The sequence below is a fragment of the Podarcis raffonei genome, chromosome 6 (assembly GCF_027172205.1).
Source record: "Podarcis raffonei isolate rPodRaf1 chromosome 6, rPodRaf1.pri, whole genome shotgun sequence".
Taxonomy (NCBI): Eukaryota; Metazoa; Chordata; class Lepidosauria; order Squamata; family Lacertidae; genus Podarcis; species Podarcis raffonei.
In genome coordinates, this window is record NC_070607.1 from 50714848 (window position 1) to 50734283 (window position 19436).

Genomic DNA, 19436 nt, shown 5'->3' on the forward strand with positions numbered 1-19436 from the left:
CAGACCTTCTCAGGGCAGGTACAATTTCCACTGGAAGCAGTGGCGCTTCTGCACTCCTGCTGTGTCCTCCACAACATGCAACCCTACCCAACATCCCATAACCTCAGATCAGCTGCTGAAGGTGGAAGGAGGAATTGTGCGAAGCATTAACAGTGTCTTGGGTTCTGCTTTTTTAAAAGGCGGGTGTTGAAGCACAATACTTTCTAGGTCCTGTAGCTTCATATGATGTTGCCTTTTCCTGGGGAAGAACACCCCATCCTATGCCACCTTCCCTCTCCCTGTTTCCCAAGAACAAGCCCCACCCCAATATTTGGGAAGCAGCGTCAAGGCCCTGGCACCTAAGTGCTGCCCACATCCCAGCCGCTTTCCCACCCCCTTGAAAAACCACAACTCACAGTGATGGGCATGTTGGACTGTGCAGACCGCTGTTGCCACGTCACAAAGAGATTCTCAATTTTCATCTGTTTCTCCAGCTCTGTGGAACAGGAGCAAAGGCTGAGGAGAGCAGGACCAGAGCCCCAGGGCCCTTCCTCCAACAAGACCTCGTTTTCTGGCAAGCTTTCCCTGCAAAAAACTCAAGCCACCTTACTGCTTCACATCAGCTCTCATATGCACAGCAGACAGACAGAGAATGGCTCTACTCTAAGCCATTCCTTTCCACCCTGTTTGCTCTTACAGCTTGTCACTTCCTTGCTTTTGGCTGCCCTGGTAAACCCCTCATGGGCAAAGACTTGTGCAAAGGTCCTAAGAGCCGTAACAGCCCTTTACGATACAGCTGCAGGGAGTGTAGTCCTTTGTCCCTGTCCTCCCACTTACCTTTCCGCTCCATGCTCTTGATCTCCAGAAACTGAGCTCCGTGCTGGGCCACACGGTCGAGCGTGGCCATCTCTGGGCTATGAAGGGTAGGCTGGTTGACCGAGACGTCTCGGAGGGCCTCGTCGAAGGGCACCATATCCGGAGGGAAGTGCAGAGGCTGCAGGATGCGGGCAGAGCTGCCGAGGCGACCGGGCTCCCTGCCTGCAGGGACGCTAGGGCTCCGGATCAGGAGATCCACATCCACTGTTGAGTTCAGGAAGGGATTTTGCTCCTGAATAGAGATAATCAATGAGAGCCAGTCGTGGACAGAGCGCCCTGCATACAGGAATGCACAAAGCAGGGCGTACCTGTTTGCTGTCCTCATGCCACGGGGTGTCCATGTAGCAGTAGTGATGGAAGAGCCCAAGCTTCTGGCTGATCAGGCAGTGCACCACATGGGCGCGGGCATTCTGCCACTGCAGCAAGCGGGTGAGGGAGCTGCTCAGGGCACTGCCCTGGTCCACTGACCAGTTGTAGGTATGCAGCGCCAGCTGGAGGGGGAAAGGGAAGCAATGCAAAAACAGACTCAGGCTGCTGATCCAGACTGGGACTATTATTATTATTATTATTATTATTATTATTATTACTTTTCAAGTTTATACATTTAACTGATTTTACAATCATTCTGACATTTCAAAACTTAATTTCCTTCCCCCTCTTTCTGCGGTTCCTTAAATGTATTTTTAATATCTTCTGCATATCCAAATTAACTTAATTTGCTCATTTATTCATCTACTTTAAATATATACTCTTATGAAACTGCAGGTTATTACAATAATCCTGCCAATGTTCTTGTCTGTTTACAATTTATCTGTAAATATTCAATAAACCATTTCCATTCTCTTATACAAAGTTTGTTATCTTGATTTCTTATTCTTCCAGTAAGTTTTGCCATTTCTGAATATTCCATAAGCATTTGTACCTATTCTTCCTTTGCTGGGACTTCTGCTTCTTTCCATTTTTTGGACGACTCCCAAGTTCTAACTGAGCCCAGAGGTTTTGCAGTGGCTGCATCACCAACTCAGCTGATACCCACCTTTTTGTCAATGATCTCCATGAAAAGGAATCTTTGTCGGGGAGCTACATCACAACTTTTCTCTGCAGACCCAAGCTCGGTGGCCTCAAAACGCTGCAATCCCTTGGTGGCTGAATGAGACAAGACACCACCACAAAGCTGAGTTCAGTTTGCGAGATTCCTGCCTATACGCAGAGATATTAAAAAAACCTGCTGCCCCTTTCTGGCTCCCCACTCTCAACTCACCTTGCTCTGTGCTGCAGTGCCACTGGTGGAAGCTGCGTCCAAGCAGGGCAAAGTGTCGAATGACAGCTGGCCGAGTGCTGGTGCTTGGTGTCAGGGAATGTGGCACAAAGGACACCCCTTGGGGACCACTGCAGCAGGGGACAAGCAGCTAAGTCAAGGCACAAGAACACCCGTCCTGTATAGACCCAGTCCCCTCTCCTAAACGTAACATTCCCAACCCTGCTAAGGAAGCACCCCAGGCCATTTCCAGTGGCTGCCTCTCAGCTGATCTACCAAGCTACTCTTCAAGGGAGCACAGTCTCAGCACCTACCTGACTTTTTCAAACACTTTGACAGTGGTGTCATTTGCCAAAGTAGTGACTAGGTTCACTACCTCAAGCATGATGGAGGGGAGCAGGAAGCGGGACACACTTTCCGTGGCACATTGCTGCACTGAGGGACACCCTGCAGAGGGAAATACAAAGTGGGTCACTGGTTTTGCTACACCAAAGCATTATTTAAAAAAAAAAAAAAAAAGATGGGGTCATTTTGTGGCACCATCAGCCTGGTGGTTGCTGTCCTGAGTCAAAATATCCAACAAGGGGGAATGGAGCCAAACCAATCAGCACTCACTGCACCTGCATTCATTCCTGCATCTATTGGAAAGAGAGACCTGTACCCAGAGCTTGCATGGACCTTTCCATGCTCTAGGTCAAAAAGCCCCGGATTCCATGCTCAGAATAGTATAAGCAGAGAGACAGGGAAGCATGTGGTCAAAAAGAAAGGAGCATATGCTCAACAGGGTACACAAGCCAAAGCCACACCTATTTGCTCTTAATCTGGTTTCTGAGCCTTAACCAATTAACCTCATGTTTGCAAGCTTTGCTCCCCAAACAGAGAGGTTAGACATGGGTTGATACCTAATGCTGGTCGTCCTCAGAATAGATCCATTTAAGCAATGGACTTAAGTTACTTAGTGTACCGCCATTCAGTCTAATGGGTCTAACTCCACCACTTATGTCTTAGTTGGGTATCACCCATGGGGCTCTGCTTCCTTTCTAAGAAACTCAGGATCTCATATTCTTCATGATCACAAAATTGAAGATAGAATCTCTCCATGCTGAGTGAAGGTGGGACCAGCTGAGGCACTGAAGGATTAGGGCACAGACTAAGTACATACCCAGGCGGTTCATGAATGCCATCCAGGACTGGCAGGTCTGGCTGAAAATTGGGTGCAGGACTCCGACATCCCCCTCCTCTAGCTGGCAGGCCCGGCGCCTGGGAAGAGGAGATCCATTGCCAAGGTTAAAATCAAAGGGAAAGAACAAGGACCCTTGGCAGTATAAAGCCAGGCCCCTGAAGTGTGTGAAAGGTTACAGTGCCCAGAAGCCAGCAGCCATAATCCTGCAGAATCCGTACTCAGCAGCACCAACGCTGTCCTCGCAGTATGCAGGGAGGGTCAGCCTTGGGGGTGTGGGAAGGAGGTTTTCTGTGCGTGCAGAAGCACACACAATCCAGTTCATAGATGAAAGGCTGGGTTTTGGACTGAGGGATTTCCCCCTCCCCACAAAGTCCCTCTGGATTAAGAGGGCGGGGAAAGACTGTCAGGACGCTTGCCTCTGGGCCTGCCCCTGCTCGGAAGCTGCTGCAACACGTTCGTGGCTCGAGGGCTGTTTCACACTCTCGGTCTTGTGGCGGCGGCGGGTTCGGCTCTCTTCAGGCCGCTCCAGCACTATGTCATCCGTGGTCTTGGGGCTCCCTTGCTCTACCGCCTCTGGTTTGCTCTGGGGAAAAAACAAAACAAGGTCATGAAGAGACAGAGAAAGAAATGCATGGGCCTATTTCCCATTTCTCTGGCACAGATGGTTTCAGGCCAGCAAGGATCTGTATTGCACAAGCTTTTAAAAAATATATATAGCACTTTATACGATAACGCCCCTGAGGTTTGACTGTGGGTCAAAGTGGTCCTCAGCCCCAAGGCGGCTAGGCATCCTTATCCTAATGCATTAATTGCAGTGGGTGGAGACTGTGGCTATCATCTGTAACATGCTTACTAGGAAGTAAGTCACAACAGACACAGGGAAATTTGCTTAAACAGGCACAGGGTTGCACTGTGAGACCAGAGGGCTTGCCTGAAGCTCCTTCATGGACCTCATGGCAGAGCAGATCATATTCTTAGCTACTATGCCAGAGCAAAGCCATATATGATCCAACAAGCTAGGAAAATAAAGGAACACGTTCGCCTGGCATGACAAAAAACAGAGATATTAGTAAACATCTGACAGACCACAACCCATGGCTGGTGAACTGTGTTTCACTTGGGGGTTGTAAGTTAGTGCAGGCTGGCACTTTGCTGTAACAGTTCTTGAATCCAGAGCTCTTGGTTCTGGGCTCTCTCTCACCACACCCAGAGCATACATATCCCACCGCCACCTTCCCCGGACAGACTCCTTACCCGCATGTCCCAGAAGCTTCGTCTCCCCAACTTGTTGGTGGGTGTGACCGGCTCACCAGCAGCTGCAGTGGGCACAGTGAAATGCAGAGCAGGTGGACACGCTCCTCGGCGCCTGCCAGGCGGCGTCAACCCTTTGGTTTCTGACATCGTCCGGCGCAGGCTTCCGACACTCCCTGGAAACTCTGGCTCAGCAGATGGATCGACACACAGTGGGTTGGGCAGCACACGGAACTCCATGAGGGCGTCGCAGAGGGCATGGCGAAGAGCACTGCGCAGCCTTTCGGAGAGCTGCAGCAGGCTGATGTTGCCCTTCTCCCAAATGTCCAGGCGCACCAGAGGACAGAGTGCTTTGGAGGAAAAGCAGCGTCAAGAGGATGTACCTTGGAAAAGGCAAGGGCAATGCTGGTCTCTTACCAGCCAGGCTCCCTAGGCTTCTAGGCAAGCCGATTCAAGCCCAATTACTTTGCCCATCTGATGCCACCATTCCTAGAGAGCAGACAGAAGCCGTGCCTTCTCACCTGGCTGTGACGTGCCAGGCTCAGCCTGGTGCTTAGTGACAGCTGTCAAGCTCTCGAAATCTGCCTCCTGGAGGAAGGATGTGCTCAGCAATGCGGTGGGTGGTCTCACCCAGCGAGTCAATGAGATGGGATTTCCACGGTCGTCCACAAAGGATAGGGCAATGCATGCAATGCCTGCAGGGGAAAATTCAAAGGGCCGCTTGAGTCCCAGAGGCTCAGCCCTCCACTAGCATAGAGCTCCTAGGAGACCACAGCCTTTGGGAACTTGTTACAAACACACAGCCATCCTTTGGAATGCAACTCAGGGTGATTAAAAAAAAAAAGTAATGTGGAAACAAGTCACAGGTGGGAAGGAGGGGTCGGGGTGGAAGACATGTAGCCAAGGAAGACACCACAATCACGGAGGTAGGGAAGAGGCCTGCACTTGCTGGGGATGTGGGTTGCAAGCTGTCATCTGAAGGGAAGGATGCATTCATCACAGGTTCAGCAAAGCCCAACCAGCAAAAGCACCAAGGACAGGACAGGAGACAGGTCACATCTCTCTGGGTATCATTTCCTGGTGCAGCAAGCAGCTCAGCCCCTGCCCTGTGCCAAGAGGCAGCTCCAGCTTGCACTGCTGTGCAGTGTGATCATGCCAGGAGTCCCTCAGAAAAGTGGGAGGTGGAAGTTCCATGGAATAAATGAGGGGGGACCGTTTGGGCTCTTCTAACCTTCCTTCTGACTGCTGATGTGCCACATTGATTAATGCCCAGGGGAGGAGAAAGGGAAAGGCGAGGTGGTTGCACTAGGAATCACACACTGGATGACGTCTTACTGACATTTTCATGACAACATGCAGAAGGATATGCAAGGATTTAAGGGCTCAGGACCTGGACACCATCCCCATCAGCACTGTAGGCTTCTAAATGGAAAACTAACAAGTCATGGGCAGAAGTAGAGAGTCTCCCACTAAGCAGAAGGTGGGCACGACATTGGCAAAGGCACTGTATACCATATCATCTCATTCAGAAGATGGCACCCATAGGTCCCTATCTTCAAGGAGGCTCCCAGCATGCACCCTGTCTCCTGTCAGCTTTACCTCTGCATGGGGGTCACATGGAAGGAAAAATGAATGCTTGCAGCAGAGCCTGCCAGGAAGGGAAGTCTACTCCAGGCTTACGGCAATTGTCCCGACAGATGTAATTCTCCCTGCTCTCAATGAACTTGGCAGCCAGATGAGAACAGAGGGAAAGAAGGAAGGGCGAGCGGCATTAACTGTCTCCTTGCCAATCATATAATCCCAAGACCAGGTGGTTTCTTACATTCAGCTACCTAAATAGCTACAGAACAGCCATAGCCCGCAACTAGAAAGCTTGCTAACAAAGACACAAGGGATCAGGTGAGCCAATTCACAAGCTACTGAATGAAGCAACTTCCACCTCTAGTACCCTAGGTAAATATGGCACAGATAAAATGTTCTGCCTGGTCCCCAATATGAAAATTACTCAGACCAATTATAAGGGTGTTTACTGTGCATCCCCAAATGCACACCAGGGTCGTTCATCTCAATCTTTCCATCAGCTGATGTCACCAGCTGCAACATCACAGTCTCACGGAGCTCTTCTCCCAGCTCCAAGTTTATGCAAGAGAAAAATCTTTTACTAATCCCAAGGTACAAAACGAGGCGCCACAACAAATAATGCTCCATAAATGTATCCATCTTTTCTGAAACCCACAAGAACTTTCACTCCCACAACTGTTCTAAGGAGGCTATGAGAGAAGTGAAATTCTCTCTCTGTCTGAAAGCAAATAACATGTTTGCAGCCATTTCTATCTGGAGTCAGTGTGATTTCTTTAACCCGAGTCTCATCTCCAGTGGGGGGGGGGTCTTCTCGTGGCCAAAGCATATGGGTTAGGAAACTACTCAATGGAAAAGATGTGGGTGGCTACACAGAAGGGAAAAAAGTGGGTGATACAGGAGGCATCAGAGCAGAAGCCAGAACAACAGCAGGCACAAGGTCAAAATGAGGATGGGAGCAGCGCTGGAAAAAGTACAGCGGACCACTGGAATCTACAGAAACTACCTTGAAACTGGGAAGGTGGAAACAGGTGCTGCACAAGATCCAGCATGGAACCTACATGACAGAAGAATGTTCAGACACACTTTGAGGTGATGTGTTACCCACACAACCAGACCACAGTGCAGGTGGAAAATGAGGCAAGTGTATGGCACAATGCAGACACACAGACACACAAACTAACAGTACCCCACCACTGGGAGCTCCCAACAGTCCATAGGCTGCCAACTGATGCCCACAGTACCATATGACTCCCCACTTGACGTCTGCCTAGAACTCATCACTGTGCTCTCACCTAAAAGTCAGTTCATTTTTAGCCCCCCGGTAGATGTTTGATGAGCTCCAATGAGCAGGAGCCACCATGACTGCACAACTCATAAGGCCTTTGGGGAGTGGAGCTCACTAATTTATGAACTCCTCTCTACCCTACTACTGGCTGGCACAGGAGTAGACAAAATGGAAGCCGGGGGCCTTAGTCAGCTGACTCACATGGATTAAGCAGCATGTAGATTCAACAGCATCTTCTGGCACCTGGGTAACCTACCTAGGCCAGGCCCACACCCCAGCATGCCACTGTCCTCAGAGAGGGTGCATAGGACCATTTTCTTCTATAGAATTAGGGGGTACGACAGAGACACTTATTACCTTTGCCACCAGTGCCCTGGCCTCCAGGCTTGTTGTACAGATAGAGATCCAGGTCATGGCTGCTGCTGCTACTCTGGTGGAAATAGTGCTGAAAAGGAAGGCAAGAATAGTTAAATCAGACTATTTCTGGGAGCTGCATTTTCATCAACATGGAGAGCTGCCTTTGAGGTCCCTGAAGACCAAAAGTGTGGGTTACATCATGTAGGCTCTTAATCTCAGTAAATGATATGCAACTCTTATGGCAGAGAATTTCCCAGCATAGAACACTGTCACAGACATTGGGATTTCCCCCCAGTCCATTAAAGGATACATAGCACTACATCACACATAACCATAAAAACAGTCCCTGTATGACTGGTCCTCAGCGACTGAGATCAAGCTAGGGGTAGAGATGTTTGAGGCTGCTGGAAATTCTCATCCTAGTTTGTGCCTCTCATTCTGTTCCAGAACCCAGCAGGCTATGATCTGTTTATACCTCCATGCCTAGCCATGTTACCCCTGGGATGCTTGTCATGCCTTTGTCCTTTGCACATATTCCCTTAGTCCTCTACAAGAGACGAACACTGAAGTCACCCCTTGAATAGGCAGCACCAGGCCAGGCACAGGCACCCGTCCTCTCACCTTGAAATGGTTCTCAATGTTGCTGTCTGTGTACTTGGGTGTGTGCAGGAAGATCAGCAGGTTCTGACGCAGGTAGCAGGCTATGGCCGGGAGCCAGGGCAGGCACGAGGGGGGCAGAGTGAACTGCAGCACTTCAGTAGGTGGGCTTCCTGGAGGCTGTATGAACTGCACGGAGAAGGACTTGTCAATGGTCTGATACAGCCTGAGCGCATCCAACCCAGAGGCCTGGAGATTTAGCCAAGAAATAAAAGGTGGTCTTGTCCTATTTGACAATACCTCCACATCAGCAGGGGTGAGCTTGCAGTTCCGCACGAGCATGACTGTGATGATGTCCAGGGTGGCTTCATCTAGGCGCCTGCGTAGAACCTTCACTAGCTCATCTGTGATCTCAGGTCCTAGAGGAGCAGAAGAGTTGCAGTATGTAGCCTTTGTCTCATACAAGATGCTGAGCCCTCTTACGCTTGAGCCACCCCATACCAAACCCAGCATGCTCTATTTTTCAACAGCCCACACAGTCTGGCTACTGTTCCTGAGGGTTACCTTAGCACCTATCCACTCCCTCCTACAATTGCAGCTTTAGTGGTAGAGCAACGGCTTTGCATGCAGAAGGTCCCATGTTCAAACCTGGCATCTCCAGGTAGGGCTAGGAAATACCCCTGTCTGAAACCCTGGAAATCTGCTGCCAGTCAGTGTAGATAATAGATGGACCAAAGTCTGGGACGGTATAAAAAAAAGGAAGCTACTATGTGCCTTTGCAGGTTTCCACCTGCCATTCCTTTTTGCAACTGCTACATTAGTTGTGTTCCAGATCAATGATCTGTGTGTGCTGCACAGTAAACTATGTCACAAGAGAGCAGCCAGGCTTTCCCACTGACGGCTGTCTGAAGGAAAAGCCAGAAGCAGCAAAACCACAAGGGAAAAGAATGTCAATGGCTTGTTATTAAATTACAGAGGAAACAAAACATTAACACAAGATTCCGGAGAGCTGATGAACTAAAGAATAGGAAGGGAGCAAAAGGCTGCATTTCCCTCTGTTGTTGCAGAAAGGGCTGCAATGCAACATATATTTTTAAAATCCTGTTAAGGTGGGCTTTCCCAACCAGTTGCCCTCCAGATGTTGTTGACTATAATCCCATCAGCAACAGCCAGCAAAGTAGGTGGTAGAAATTGTAGTCCAACGACACAACATTTGGGAGGCACCACCATTTGGGAAAGCCCACCTTAAAGGAGACAGAGTTACTAAATCAAACGTTTGTCTGGTCTTTACACACCTCAGGGGACAGGTAGCTTGATAGTAGCAACAAGATCTCAATAAGCCTCCCGTCTCTGACTTTATGTTGAATGAATGTGCAACTTACCTGCCGGTGCAACTCCATGAACCACCAGCTGGATATGCCTGTCCACTTGGCTCACCGGGCGGGCCGAGTCCACACTGCGGAAAGAGGCTGTCTCCAAAGAGGAGCGAGAGCCCTATCAGAGGAGAACAGAAGAAACTGAGAAGATGCAGCTGCCTCCCAACACTCCTGGAAAGACAGCAGAGAGCACGCTGTGTGCAGCCGGCATGCTCGCTCTTGTGCTCTCAGCAGCAAGGGTGCAGGGGTTCCCTGGGAGGAAAAGAGACTCACGCTCAGGTCCTCCATGTATATGGGCTCCTGGCTGCGCGAAAGGGCCAGTGAACGGCATGGAAGGCTCTGGGTTTCAGCTTCCCCACCCTTCCCACTGGAAGTGGTCTCAGAGAGTCTGGAGGAGAGAGTAACAAAGAGGAGAGGGTAAAGCCAAGGGCAAGGGACTTGAAGGACATTCCAAAAGGAGATACCAGCAGAGGAGATGAAGACACCACAGGTCAAGGCGGTCCCCTTGCTTGTGGGCTGCCGTATGACAGAATGGCGAACTTACCGTAAATAGAAAACAGACTTGGTTGAGCGCTCCTGGTAAACAAACATATTCTTCCTGTTCACAACTGAGAAAGCATTGAGCACAGAACGCAGAGCCTGGATGGCTGCAGGGGGGAGAGAGATGGCTTACAAGTTGCAAAGTCTGACCCAAATGCACCACCCACTGCTATCTTCAAAAACCAGCACAGCACACGCCCCTCTTCAATTTTATTTCCCAAATATTAATCCAGCCTAATCCTCATAACTACCGCCCATTCTCAACATACCCACTTTTTGAAAAAGATCACTGCAATTTGGTGGCTGTGATAAATATGTACTAAGGGTATCCAATGGAGAAGTATCAAATCCTTCTATGTTTCAAGCTAAGGTGTTCCTTATCAGGGCATATTTGGGAGGGGGAAAAGTTTCAAACACTTGAGCTTCTTTTAGATCGTAGCTAGCCTATATTAGGGTTTTATAACAGAGTTAGAACGAGAGCTATTTTTAATAGTTCATTCCGTGACGAAACCTTACCTCAACGCTAGGATCTCTTCTAATAAATTAACTTGCTCAGATTTTTATGCTAAAAGCTTCCCTCCCCCCCAACACAAAGTCACTTCCTGAAAAATTCTCCCACTTGTTACACAAGTTCCCCCTTCTGTGCATTTTATCACCACCGTATTTGTGGCTCCTTCTTCCTGTAAGGAGCTTGTGGCAGAACTTCCTTGTTTGTAGCCTAACTCAAGCCGCCCTCCACATCATTTGGCTAATCCAGCCCTCACACCAATCCTAACAAATAATTTGTATCATCAGTGGGCCACAGCTGGGGGCGAAAAGGCACCATGACAAGACAGAACTCATTGCCTAGGAACGGGGAGTCTGGGGATAGCTCCTCACACACCTCCCCAATACCAGAGCTCTCTGCATCCATATACTCACCGCGTGCAACACCCATATTGGGTCCCATCTTGAGTCGTGAATGCACATGGATGGTGGTGCTCCAGACTGCGTCACAAGCAAAGTGTCCGGGTATGAACTGCATGGTGGCCGCCAGATAGTCATGGGGCTGGTAGCTCTCCTCTCCTGGGTAGTCTGCACAGCGGGAAATGCAATTCAGCAGGGCAGCCCTCTACAGAGTTCTCTGAAAGCCATCTATACAACAGAGACTTTCCTCCTTCGTGTACAGTTGTGCCACAAGATTAAAAGGCAAACACACACACCTCAAGTACCTTTAAACAGGGAACCTACAGAGCTTGCCCTGAAAAGCAGGACGGTGCATCACCACCAAAGTGGCGAAAAAACGGCAAATGAATAGGATTCATCAGCTGTCACTTCCCCAAGTACTGCCCTGCCACAACAGGCAGAGTAAGAGAGGAATCTCATCCTGTGGTCTGTAGGAAGCCTGCCTCTAATATAATTAGGGCACAGCCAAACTAGTGGGAAAGCAGAGTCTCTAAGTCAGGTGTAGGGAACCCTTGGCCCTACAGGGGTTGCTGAACTACAGCTGCCATCAGCCCCAGTTAAGAGATGTTGTAAGTTTTGTAAGGCCTACACCTGCTCTGGGCTCTAAGGCTCAGCACAACGTTATTGTGGATAAGGATACCGCTTTCCACTCCTACCATCAGGCCCAGTGCGCTGCCGGTAGGTGTACGGCGTTTCACTTTTCCAGATATCCTCCTCGCTCTCAGCCACGAGCAGGGAATTGCAATTATGACTGTCGTGCAGATCCTGTAGCAGCAGCCGCTGTGGACAAAAAAGGGCCGCAGAGATGGACTTAATGCTTCCTCACAACAGGAGGCCTGGCTGTAGAAGAAACTAGTATCTGCCTTGAAATTCAAGTGCAATATTTGTCTACACGATTGTAATCATACCAGAATATGATGAAGCTGGTACATCCCAGCTTCCTCATTTAAAGTGTCAGCATCTCAGTCCTCATGTTTAAGGTGAAAAGATATCTAAAAGTGCATAGATATGTATGTATGAAGTTTCTCTTCAAAGGCTCCATGAGCAGAAAAGATCTGGGTGGTTTTTCCAGTGGCCAAAGCTGTAGCTGTCAAATATTTCATAACACATTGGCTAATGAGTGACCTTGCCAAATTCAACTTTTGGAACTTAGTAGGGAGATATTCCTGCTACCAAGGAGTCAGTGGAGAGAGACCGAATGTGCCAGAGTTACCTGATTAACAAGGCGGCAGATCTCACCAACTTTCTTCACCACTGTACGGTGAAGATGCACACATTCCCCTTCCTCATTCTGCGCTGCTTTCACCGCACTCAAGCTGCTGTACAGAAAGGAAAAGGGAGACTGCTCAGAAGAACTTTTGAGAGAGCTCTCACAACAGCAGACTATATGCACAATATATTTTCCTGCTCAATAGCTAGCAATGAACTGAACACAGTCAACAATGAAAAACTGGGTGGAGATAAAACAGCATTGGCAAGTGCTTAAAAATGTATGAGTACTGGGGGAGGGATCTATGACTGGCATGGCCTGGGCTCTTCGCCCTTTTCCCAGGATTAGCACGAAACTGGCAGAGGAACAAGGCCAGCTAGCTTCATGTTGGAAAAAGCAAGACAGATTGTACACGTGAAGTCTGGAGAACTCAGAAGCCAGCTATACAACACAAGGCTAAGATCAGGGGGACTGGGAGAAACTGATTGCAGAGATTGGGGTAAAAGCCACAGTTGCCATTTCGGGAACCAGAATCCCCGGGTGAGCAGGGCACGGGAAAGGGGATGTTACCGTGTGTGGGAATAGACTTCCACCCGGTCCTGGTGGATTTTGACAATCAGCCAGAAGTCAGGCATGAGAGGGCACTTGGGTTCCAGGTCACTCATTATTGCCTCCTCACATTCGGAATCACTGCTCCCGCCATCATAGCCTAAGAAATGAAAATGCACCGCCTCTGCTGAGTGGCTCAGCCAATCCATCTTTGACAAGAAGCCAAGGGCAGAGAGAGGCTCATGGTGGTTCCCTTGCAGTCCCATCTCCACAAAGTGGATGCACCTGGACCTCAGGGCAAAATAACCCCAGCTGAGCAACTTGTCACTCTGCCACAAACAACCTGCCTCCACCCAACTGAGAACTGACTTAGCGTCTCTTCCACACAAAAAGATGGCCTGGCTCATCCACTCACCTAGGAGATCGGAATCCATACTGCCCTGGCTCGATACCAGGCTCTGTACCCGACTGGGACGCTGCTTCCCACAGCCTGTAAGGACAGAGAGGTATTGAGAGACTGCTCTGAGGTCTCCTAGGTCCCCCCAACTCTCTCCTTGCTCTGGGACCAGATTTCAATCTAAGCACCGGCCTTTCCCCCCCAAACTGTGCATATACAAGCCAAGGCAACAAGAAACAAACCCAGGAAGAAAAAGGATATCAGCGTGTCACAAAGCGGTTGGCTTCTTTTTTTCACCCCGTCTGCTGCATGGGTTGTTTGATGTAAGAAACAAAGCAAGATTGACTTCATAAAGAAGCCCGACAGCAAGACACATGGCAGCCTTTTAGAGCTTACAATCTCATGAGCCCAACAGCACTAAAGTGGTTTTGATTACAGAAAAATCAATATTGGAGCATAGTTACAAAGAAAGGCACTTTAATGGACACCCCTAAGAGAGGGAGAGACTTTGCTATTACAGTCAGGCCTGGGGTGAAAATGCTAACTTGAATAAACACCCGTTCTCTCGCAAGTGTGAAATGGCATATTTTTGTTCAATCTCAATGCACAATTGAAAATATGAGGGAGCAAATGGTGTATTTAAGTAAAAGGCACCAAAAGGCCTCTCAAGAATGATGAAGTAGGTGAAACCAACACACTCCTTGGAACGAGGAAGGCATTTGCATATTAAAAAGGAGCATGGACAAGTACTTGGCACTTCCCCGTGTAATCCTTACATTTCTAATCCTATTTCCACAAAAGGGAGACCTGAAAAGCGTTTTCCCTCTGAAGAGAGGCTGATTGACCTGCACACAACAGAATACTGAAACAAAACCTAACAGAGTGGCAATAAAGCCAGCTTAATGAACTGGTAAGGCAGAGAAGTTCCATTATATGGCGTTAAAAGGCAGTCGCTTAATCGCTTTCAGAGGATCATCATGAGCCAAATTGCACATGAAACCTCGGCAATACTCTTCCGATGTTTCAACAAATATAACCACCTTCCTACAGCTTCCCAGTGCCAGCAGAAGTATGGAGAATCCATCTTGGACTGACAGCACGACTGCAATGAAAATCAACTGCAGCCTCAGAGACTGATGGAAGAAGAAGCACCCAGCCAGCCTCTAGGTTCTGAAAAGCCTTTTGGGGATATATATATATATCCCTTTTTAAAAGCTAGCAGATTGGGTGTACAGTATTATTACAGCTGGCTTCATATATCTAGGATTGAAACATGAAGAGCTTGAGGAAACTGAGTTAGCTTGGCCCCAGGAATTCTTCCTTTCGACCAGTTTCACAGACTGGTTTTGCATGGCTTCTTGTAACATTATAGAATGTGCTTTTCCTGAATTTCTGTAATTTCTGCAAATTTTGGACAGCACTGGAAAACCGCAGGGTTTTTATAATACTTGTTGAAATTGGAAAGGGGGCAGGGGGAAGCATGAGTAACTTGTTATGCCTATATAACCTAGAGAAGCAGACCTAGAACACCTTGGGTGAGGGCCATGAGCTATTCGGGCAAAATAAGGGTTATGGCCCCAACAACACGCATGCTTATGCATGAAGCACAAAGGATCATTATCTGGCCCCAGATATATGAGGGCACTTTCCTTTATTTGCCTCTCCCAAGTATTATTCATCATTATTTATTATATCTATATCCCACTTAATGTTGTAAGCTATTCAAGGTAGCTTACAACATTAAAAATCATTATAAAATGGAGAGTTAATAAAAAAACCTGACCAGCTAAAACAATAGTTTAAAAGACAATGAAGCACATTTAAAATCAAAATCAGTTTTGTCCAGTGGTCAGCATCATCTGAATCTTAGTTTTCAAAGGCCTGTCTGAATAAGGTCTCAGCCTGCCAGCAGGATAACCAAGAGAGAGCCTCTCTTGGCAGATAATTCCACAGTGCGGGAGCAGCCACAGATGTCTCTCTCTCTGGTGCCCTGATGTTGATGGGACCAAGAGAAGGTGCTCACCTGAGGATTCAAACACTTGGACAGGTTCCTATAGAGAGATACGAACTTTCAGGGAGCCTGGGCTCAAGCCATATAGGGTTTTATAGGTCATAACCAGCACTTTGAATTGTGGAATCCTACCAATTATAGCTCAGCTAAATGGAACTGCTTAAAAGAAAGAAGGTTCTTTTTATCATATGTGGTGGTCTTGTAGTAAGATTAAAGCTTAACTAGGAAATGATATATAATGAAATGAAAAGGATGTTTAAAATAACTTTTGTAAAAAAAACCCAGAAGCTTTTCTTTGGGGAATTATAGGGACAGAACTACCTGAAATGTATAGAAACTTATTCATGTATGCTACTACAGTGGCTAGAATGTTACTCGCCCCAAAATAGAAAGAAGCAGAAGTCCCAGGAAAGGACTTCTATGGCACAATGCCCTCCAGATGTTGTGGATTACAATTTCCATTGGCCATGTGGGCTGGGGTTATGGCTGTTGACGTCCAAATCTCCTCGGAGGGCACCAGTTTGGGGCAGGATAAGCTAAAGCAGCCCCACACGGCTGAACTCCCCTGCTCCAAAATTCAGGTGGAGATGCCTGCTCATCTTCCGTACCTGGAGTCACAGAGTCTGCCAGGCTCGCTACAGATGGTGTTGCTAAGGGAGATTTCTCACTGTTCCACTTCTCCAAGGAGCACGGCAGAGGCTGTGGCTGGGTCACGGCAGATTCCTCATCCATGGAGCCACACTCCGAAGTGTGGGCTTGATCCGGCTGTGGAACTTCATCTGACAACTGCATCACAGCAAAGAATAATAATAATAATAAATTTTATTTATATCCCGCCCTCCCCAGCCGAAGCCGGGCTCAGGGCGGCTAACAACAATAAAATAAGACAACATTCTAAAATCATTTCATTATAAAATTAATTCAAATCAAATTGATGGCAACCATTGGGCTAGAGTTCTGTGAAGATTGCCAAAGGAGGGAGTCAGGCTGTGCCCTGGCCAAAGGCCTGGTGGAACAGCTCTGTCTTGCAGGCCATGCGGAAAGATGTCAAGTCCCACAGGGCTCTAGTCTCTTGTGACAGAGCGTTCCACCAGATCGGAGCCACAGCCGAAAAAGCCCTGGCTCTAGTTGAGGCCAGCCTAACCTCTCTGTGGCAGAGATCACCAGAATGCAATCCATAATGTGGCGCTCTCAATAATCACCCTTACCAAACAGCATCAATAAGAAAAAAACACGTCTCCAGATCACCCTACCAACTCAGCATGTGCATGGATACTTACGTCCAGGAATTCTTCTGCCTCCTGCTTGTTCTCACTCGCTGGCCATGCCCAGAGACCATGAGCCTCCTCGGGCGGAGGGGAGCAGGGCAAAGAGCCTTCTGTTTTGATGCTGCTTTCACACCTGCCTCCAGTCATGGTGCTCTCAAGCGTCACTGTGGGGCTAGGACCATCTTTGGGGGCATGTAGGCGACTGATGGAAACATAGTAGAAATCACTGTCTTCAGCGTTGAGCACATAGCCTGGTAGGGCTATTCTCTGGAACTCCTGCATGGAAAAAAAAAGAACAGGGTGACTGTCTAGAAACAAGCAAAAGGCAGGTGCATGTTTCTTAGGCATAAAGCAAGACAGAATGGCTGAGAATGGAGAAGCATCAAGGTAGCTCGTGTGTGTGTGTGTGTGTGTGTGTGTGTGTGTGTGTGTGTGTTGCTGGGGGGTGTTGTTTAGGGTTTATGAGCTGAAGGTCAAATGACTGTGGAAAACTGAAGTCATATGGGGGGAAAACAAATTTATAAAGATTTATAGACTGCTTAGTCGGAAAACTACAAAAGGGCCACATAGTAAAATCATCACTAAAGACATAGATAGATATCATAGAATCTTGGAAGGGACCCCAAGGGTCATCTAGTCCAACCCCCTGCAATGCAGGAACCTCAGCTAAAGCATCCATGACAGATGGCCATCCAACCTCTGCTTAAAAACCTCCAAGGAAGGAGAGTCCACCACCTCTCCTGGGAGTCTGTTCCACTGCTGAACAGTTCTTACTGTCAGGAAGTTTTTCCGAATGTTTAGTCGTAATCTCTTTTCTTGCAATTTGAAGTCATTGGTTCGAGTCCTACCCTCCAGAGCAGGAGAAAACAAGCATGGTCCCTTCTCCATGTGACAGCCCATAAGATATTTGAAGATGGCTATCATATCTCCTCTCAGTCTCCTCTTTTCTAGGCTAAACATACCCAGCTCCTCCAAGCGCTCCTCACAAGGATTAGTTTCAGACCCTTGATCAGCTTGCACATGTTCCAGCTTATCAACATCCTTCTTAAATTGTAGTACCCAAAATTGGACACAGTATTCCAAGTGTGGTCTGGCTAAGGCAGAATAGAGTGGTACTATTACTTCCCTTGATCTGGACACTATACTTCTGTTGATGCAGCCTAGAATAGCATTAGCTTTTTTGCTGCTGCTGCATTACACCGTTGACTCATGTTAAGCTTGTGGTCCACCAAGACCCCAAGATCCTTTTCACATGTACTGCTAGTAAGCCAGGTGTTCCCCATCCTATATTTCTGCATCTGGTTCTTCCTGCCTAAGTGTAGAACCTTACATTTGTCCCTACTGAAATTAATTTTGTTAGCTTGTGCCCAGTTCTCCAATCTGTTAAGGTCATTTTTAATTCTGATTTTGTCTTCTGCGGAATTAGCTACCCCTCCCAGTTTGGTGATGAGCTAAACTTTTTTTTTAAAAAAAAGTATATGGTTTCAGTAGGTTTGCTGAAATAAAAAAGCTTTCACCAGGAATGTACAGCAATATAGACAGGGTGTGAGTCTAATATTAATAGCTAGGAAGTTCCAAAGCATGCTAAAGATTTACATTATGTGACACCTGTGAAAGTGCAAGTTCCACAAATCTAAGTTACCAAGTATGGGGCAGCAAAATTTATTTATATACAACACCCTCCCATAAAATATCAGGGTGGTGGCTGCTCAAGTAAACTGGCCCCAAGTTGTTAAGTGCTTCATATACCAATAGCATGAAAGATCACTTACCTCACGAAACTTTTCCAGAGAGCTCTCAGGCCCAAACACGAACTGCAAAGGAACCGTTTCACAGTGGCAGCTAGGACGGCCTTGAGAACTGTAAACATGGGTAGCCACCCGGCTCAAAGTGCCAGAGGTAATTCTCCGGGAATGGCGCAAGGCAGACACAATCTCGTCATCCAAAAGCCAGCGGATCTGTGACAGTAAAGACAGCAGGCAAGGTGGTCTAGATCCTAAGTAAAGTGCAAACCCTGTTGTGGCCTTGCTTTTAGCAAGGTTCACAATGCTGGTGCTTGGTCAGAACACAGTGCTGGGTGCGGGTGGGATATTAATCTAGTCTCAGAGCAAATCTCTTTTTCCAAGGGCCAAACGAACTCACCTCTGTCATGGTAGCTTCAACGGCTTGTCTGTGCACTCCAGGAAGATTGGAAAGTGCTGGGTGCCTTGGGGAAAAAAAGAATACAACTGTCAAAGACAGTGGCTTGCTATTTCTGCACCCCAGCATAACAACATGATGGAGAAGATAAATACCCATCATCCACAGTGGAGGGCAACCTGTCCAAGGTGTGCATAAGCTCCTCATCGGAGCGGAAGGAGGAAGGCCGCCCTGGGGAACGGGTGAAGGAGACGCTACTCTCAGAGGTGTACCTGTAGCGAGGACAGGGAAAGAGTTACAAGGTTCAGCCATCGCGTCTTGCCAAGGCCACATGCATGTTGTGGTTTCCAAACTCCCCTGCCCACAGTGCAACCCTGGAGTCCCACCTATTGTGATGCAGATCGTTCACCGTTTCGATTTCCAGGGGGAGGGTCAGAACAAAAATGTCGAGGGTCACACACAGGTCTGAGAGGTCAATGGTGTGCAGCGCCTTGCAGCTCTCAAAGCAGCCCAGTACCTCCCCTAGTAAAAGCAACAGGTATTACTTGAGTTAGACAGTGCTACTTTAGCCTTCCTTGCCAAGCGCCCAAGGAGGTTGGGCCTCAGCATATGATCCCTCCCCAGCGCCCCTTAC

At 48.1% G+C, this 19436-nt stretch overlaps 1 protein-coding gene across 3 annotated transcripts in view; it reads right to left on the bottom strand.

Moving 5' to 3' along the window:
• Positions 1-19436, bottom strand: part of SZT2 (SZT2 subunit of KICSTOR complex) — an 87361-nt gene that overhangs the window by 14532 nt on the left and 53393 nt on the right. For 2 of the 3 annotated variants that reach the window (XM_053392748.1, XM_053392745.1), the window contains exons 33-59: positions 19189-19324; positions 18958-19074; positions 18806-18869; positions 18436-18621; positions 16676-16939; positions 16004-16181; positions 13403-13477; positions 13009-13147; positions 12442-12547; positions 11885-12008; positions 11205-11357; positions 10288-10390; positions 10017-10131; positions 9750-9861; positions 8668-8786; positions 8392-8556; positions 7771-7858; positions 5069-5242; positions 4551-4897; positions 3713-3879; positions 3276-3373; positions 2428-2560; positions 2117-2244; positions 1892-2001; positions 1164-1346; positions 817-1087; positions 396-475 (exon numbers count right to left, since the gene is read on the bottom strand). In XM_053392748.1, the coding sequence (XP_053248723.1) occupies positions 396-475; positions 817-1087; positions 1164-1346; positions 1892-2001; positions 2117-2244; positions 2428-2560; positions 3276-3373; positions 3713-3879; positions 4551-4897; positions 5069-5242; positions 7771-7858; positions 8392-8556; positions 8668-8786; positions 9750-9861; positions 10017-10131; positions 10288-10390; positions 11205-11357; positions 11885-12008; positions 12442-12547; positions 13009-13147; positions 13403-13477; positions 16004-16181; positions 16676-16939; positions 18436-18621; positions 18806-18869; positions 18958-19074; positions 19189-19324 (3935 nt within the window). The remainder of the gene's footprint in view (positions 1-395; positions 476-816; positions 1088-1163; positions 1347-1891; positions 2002-2116; positions 2245-2427; positions 2561-3275; positions 3374-3712; positions 3880-4550; positions 4898-5068; positions 5243-7770; positions 7859-8391; positions 8557-8667; positions 8787-9749; positions 9862-10016; positions 10132-10287; positions 10391-11204; positions 11358-11884; positions 12009-12441; positions 12548-13008; positions 13148-13402; positions 13478-16003; positions 16182-16675; positions 16940-18435; positions 18622-18805; positions 18870-18957; positions 19075-19188; positions 19325-19436) is intronic. The other variant, XM_053392746.1, reaches the window with a different exon arrangement.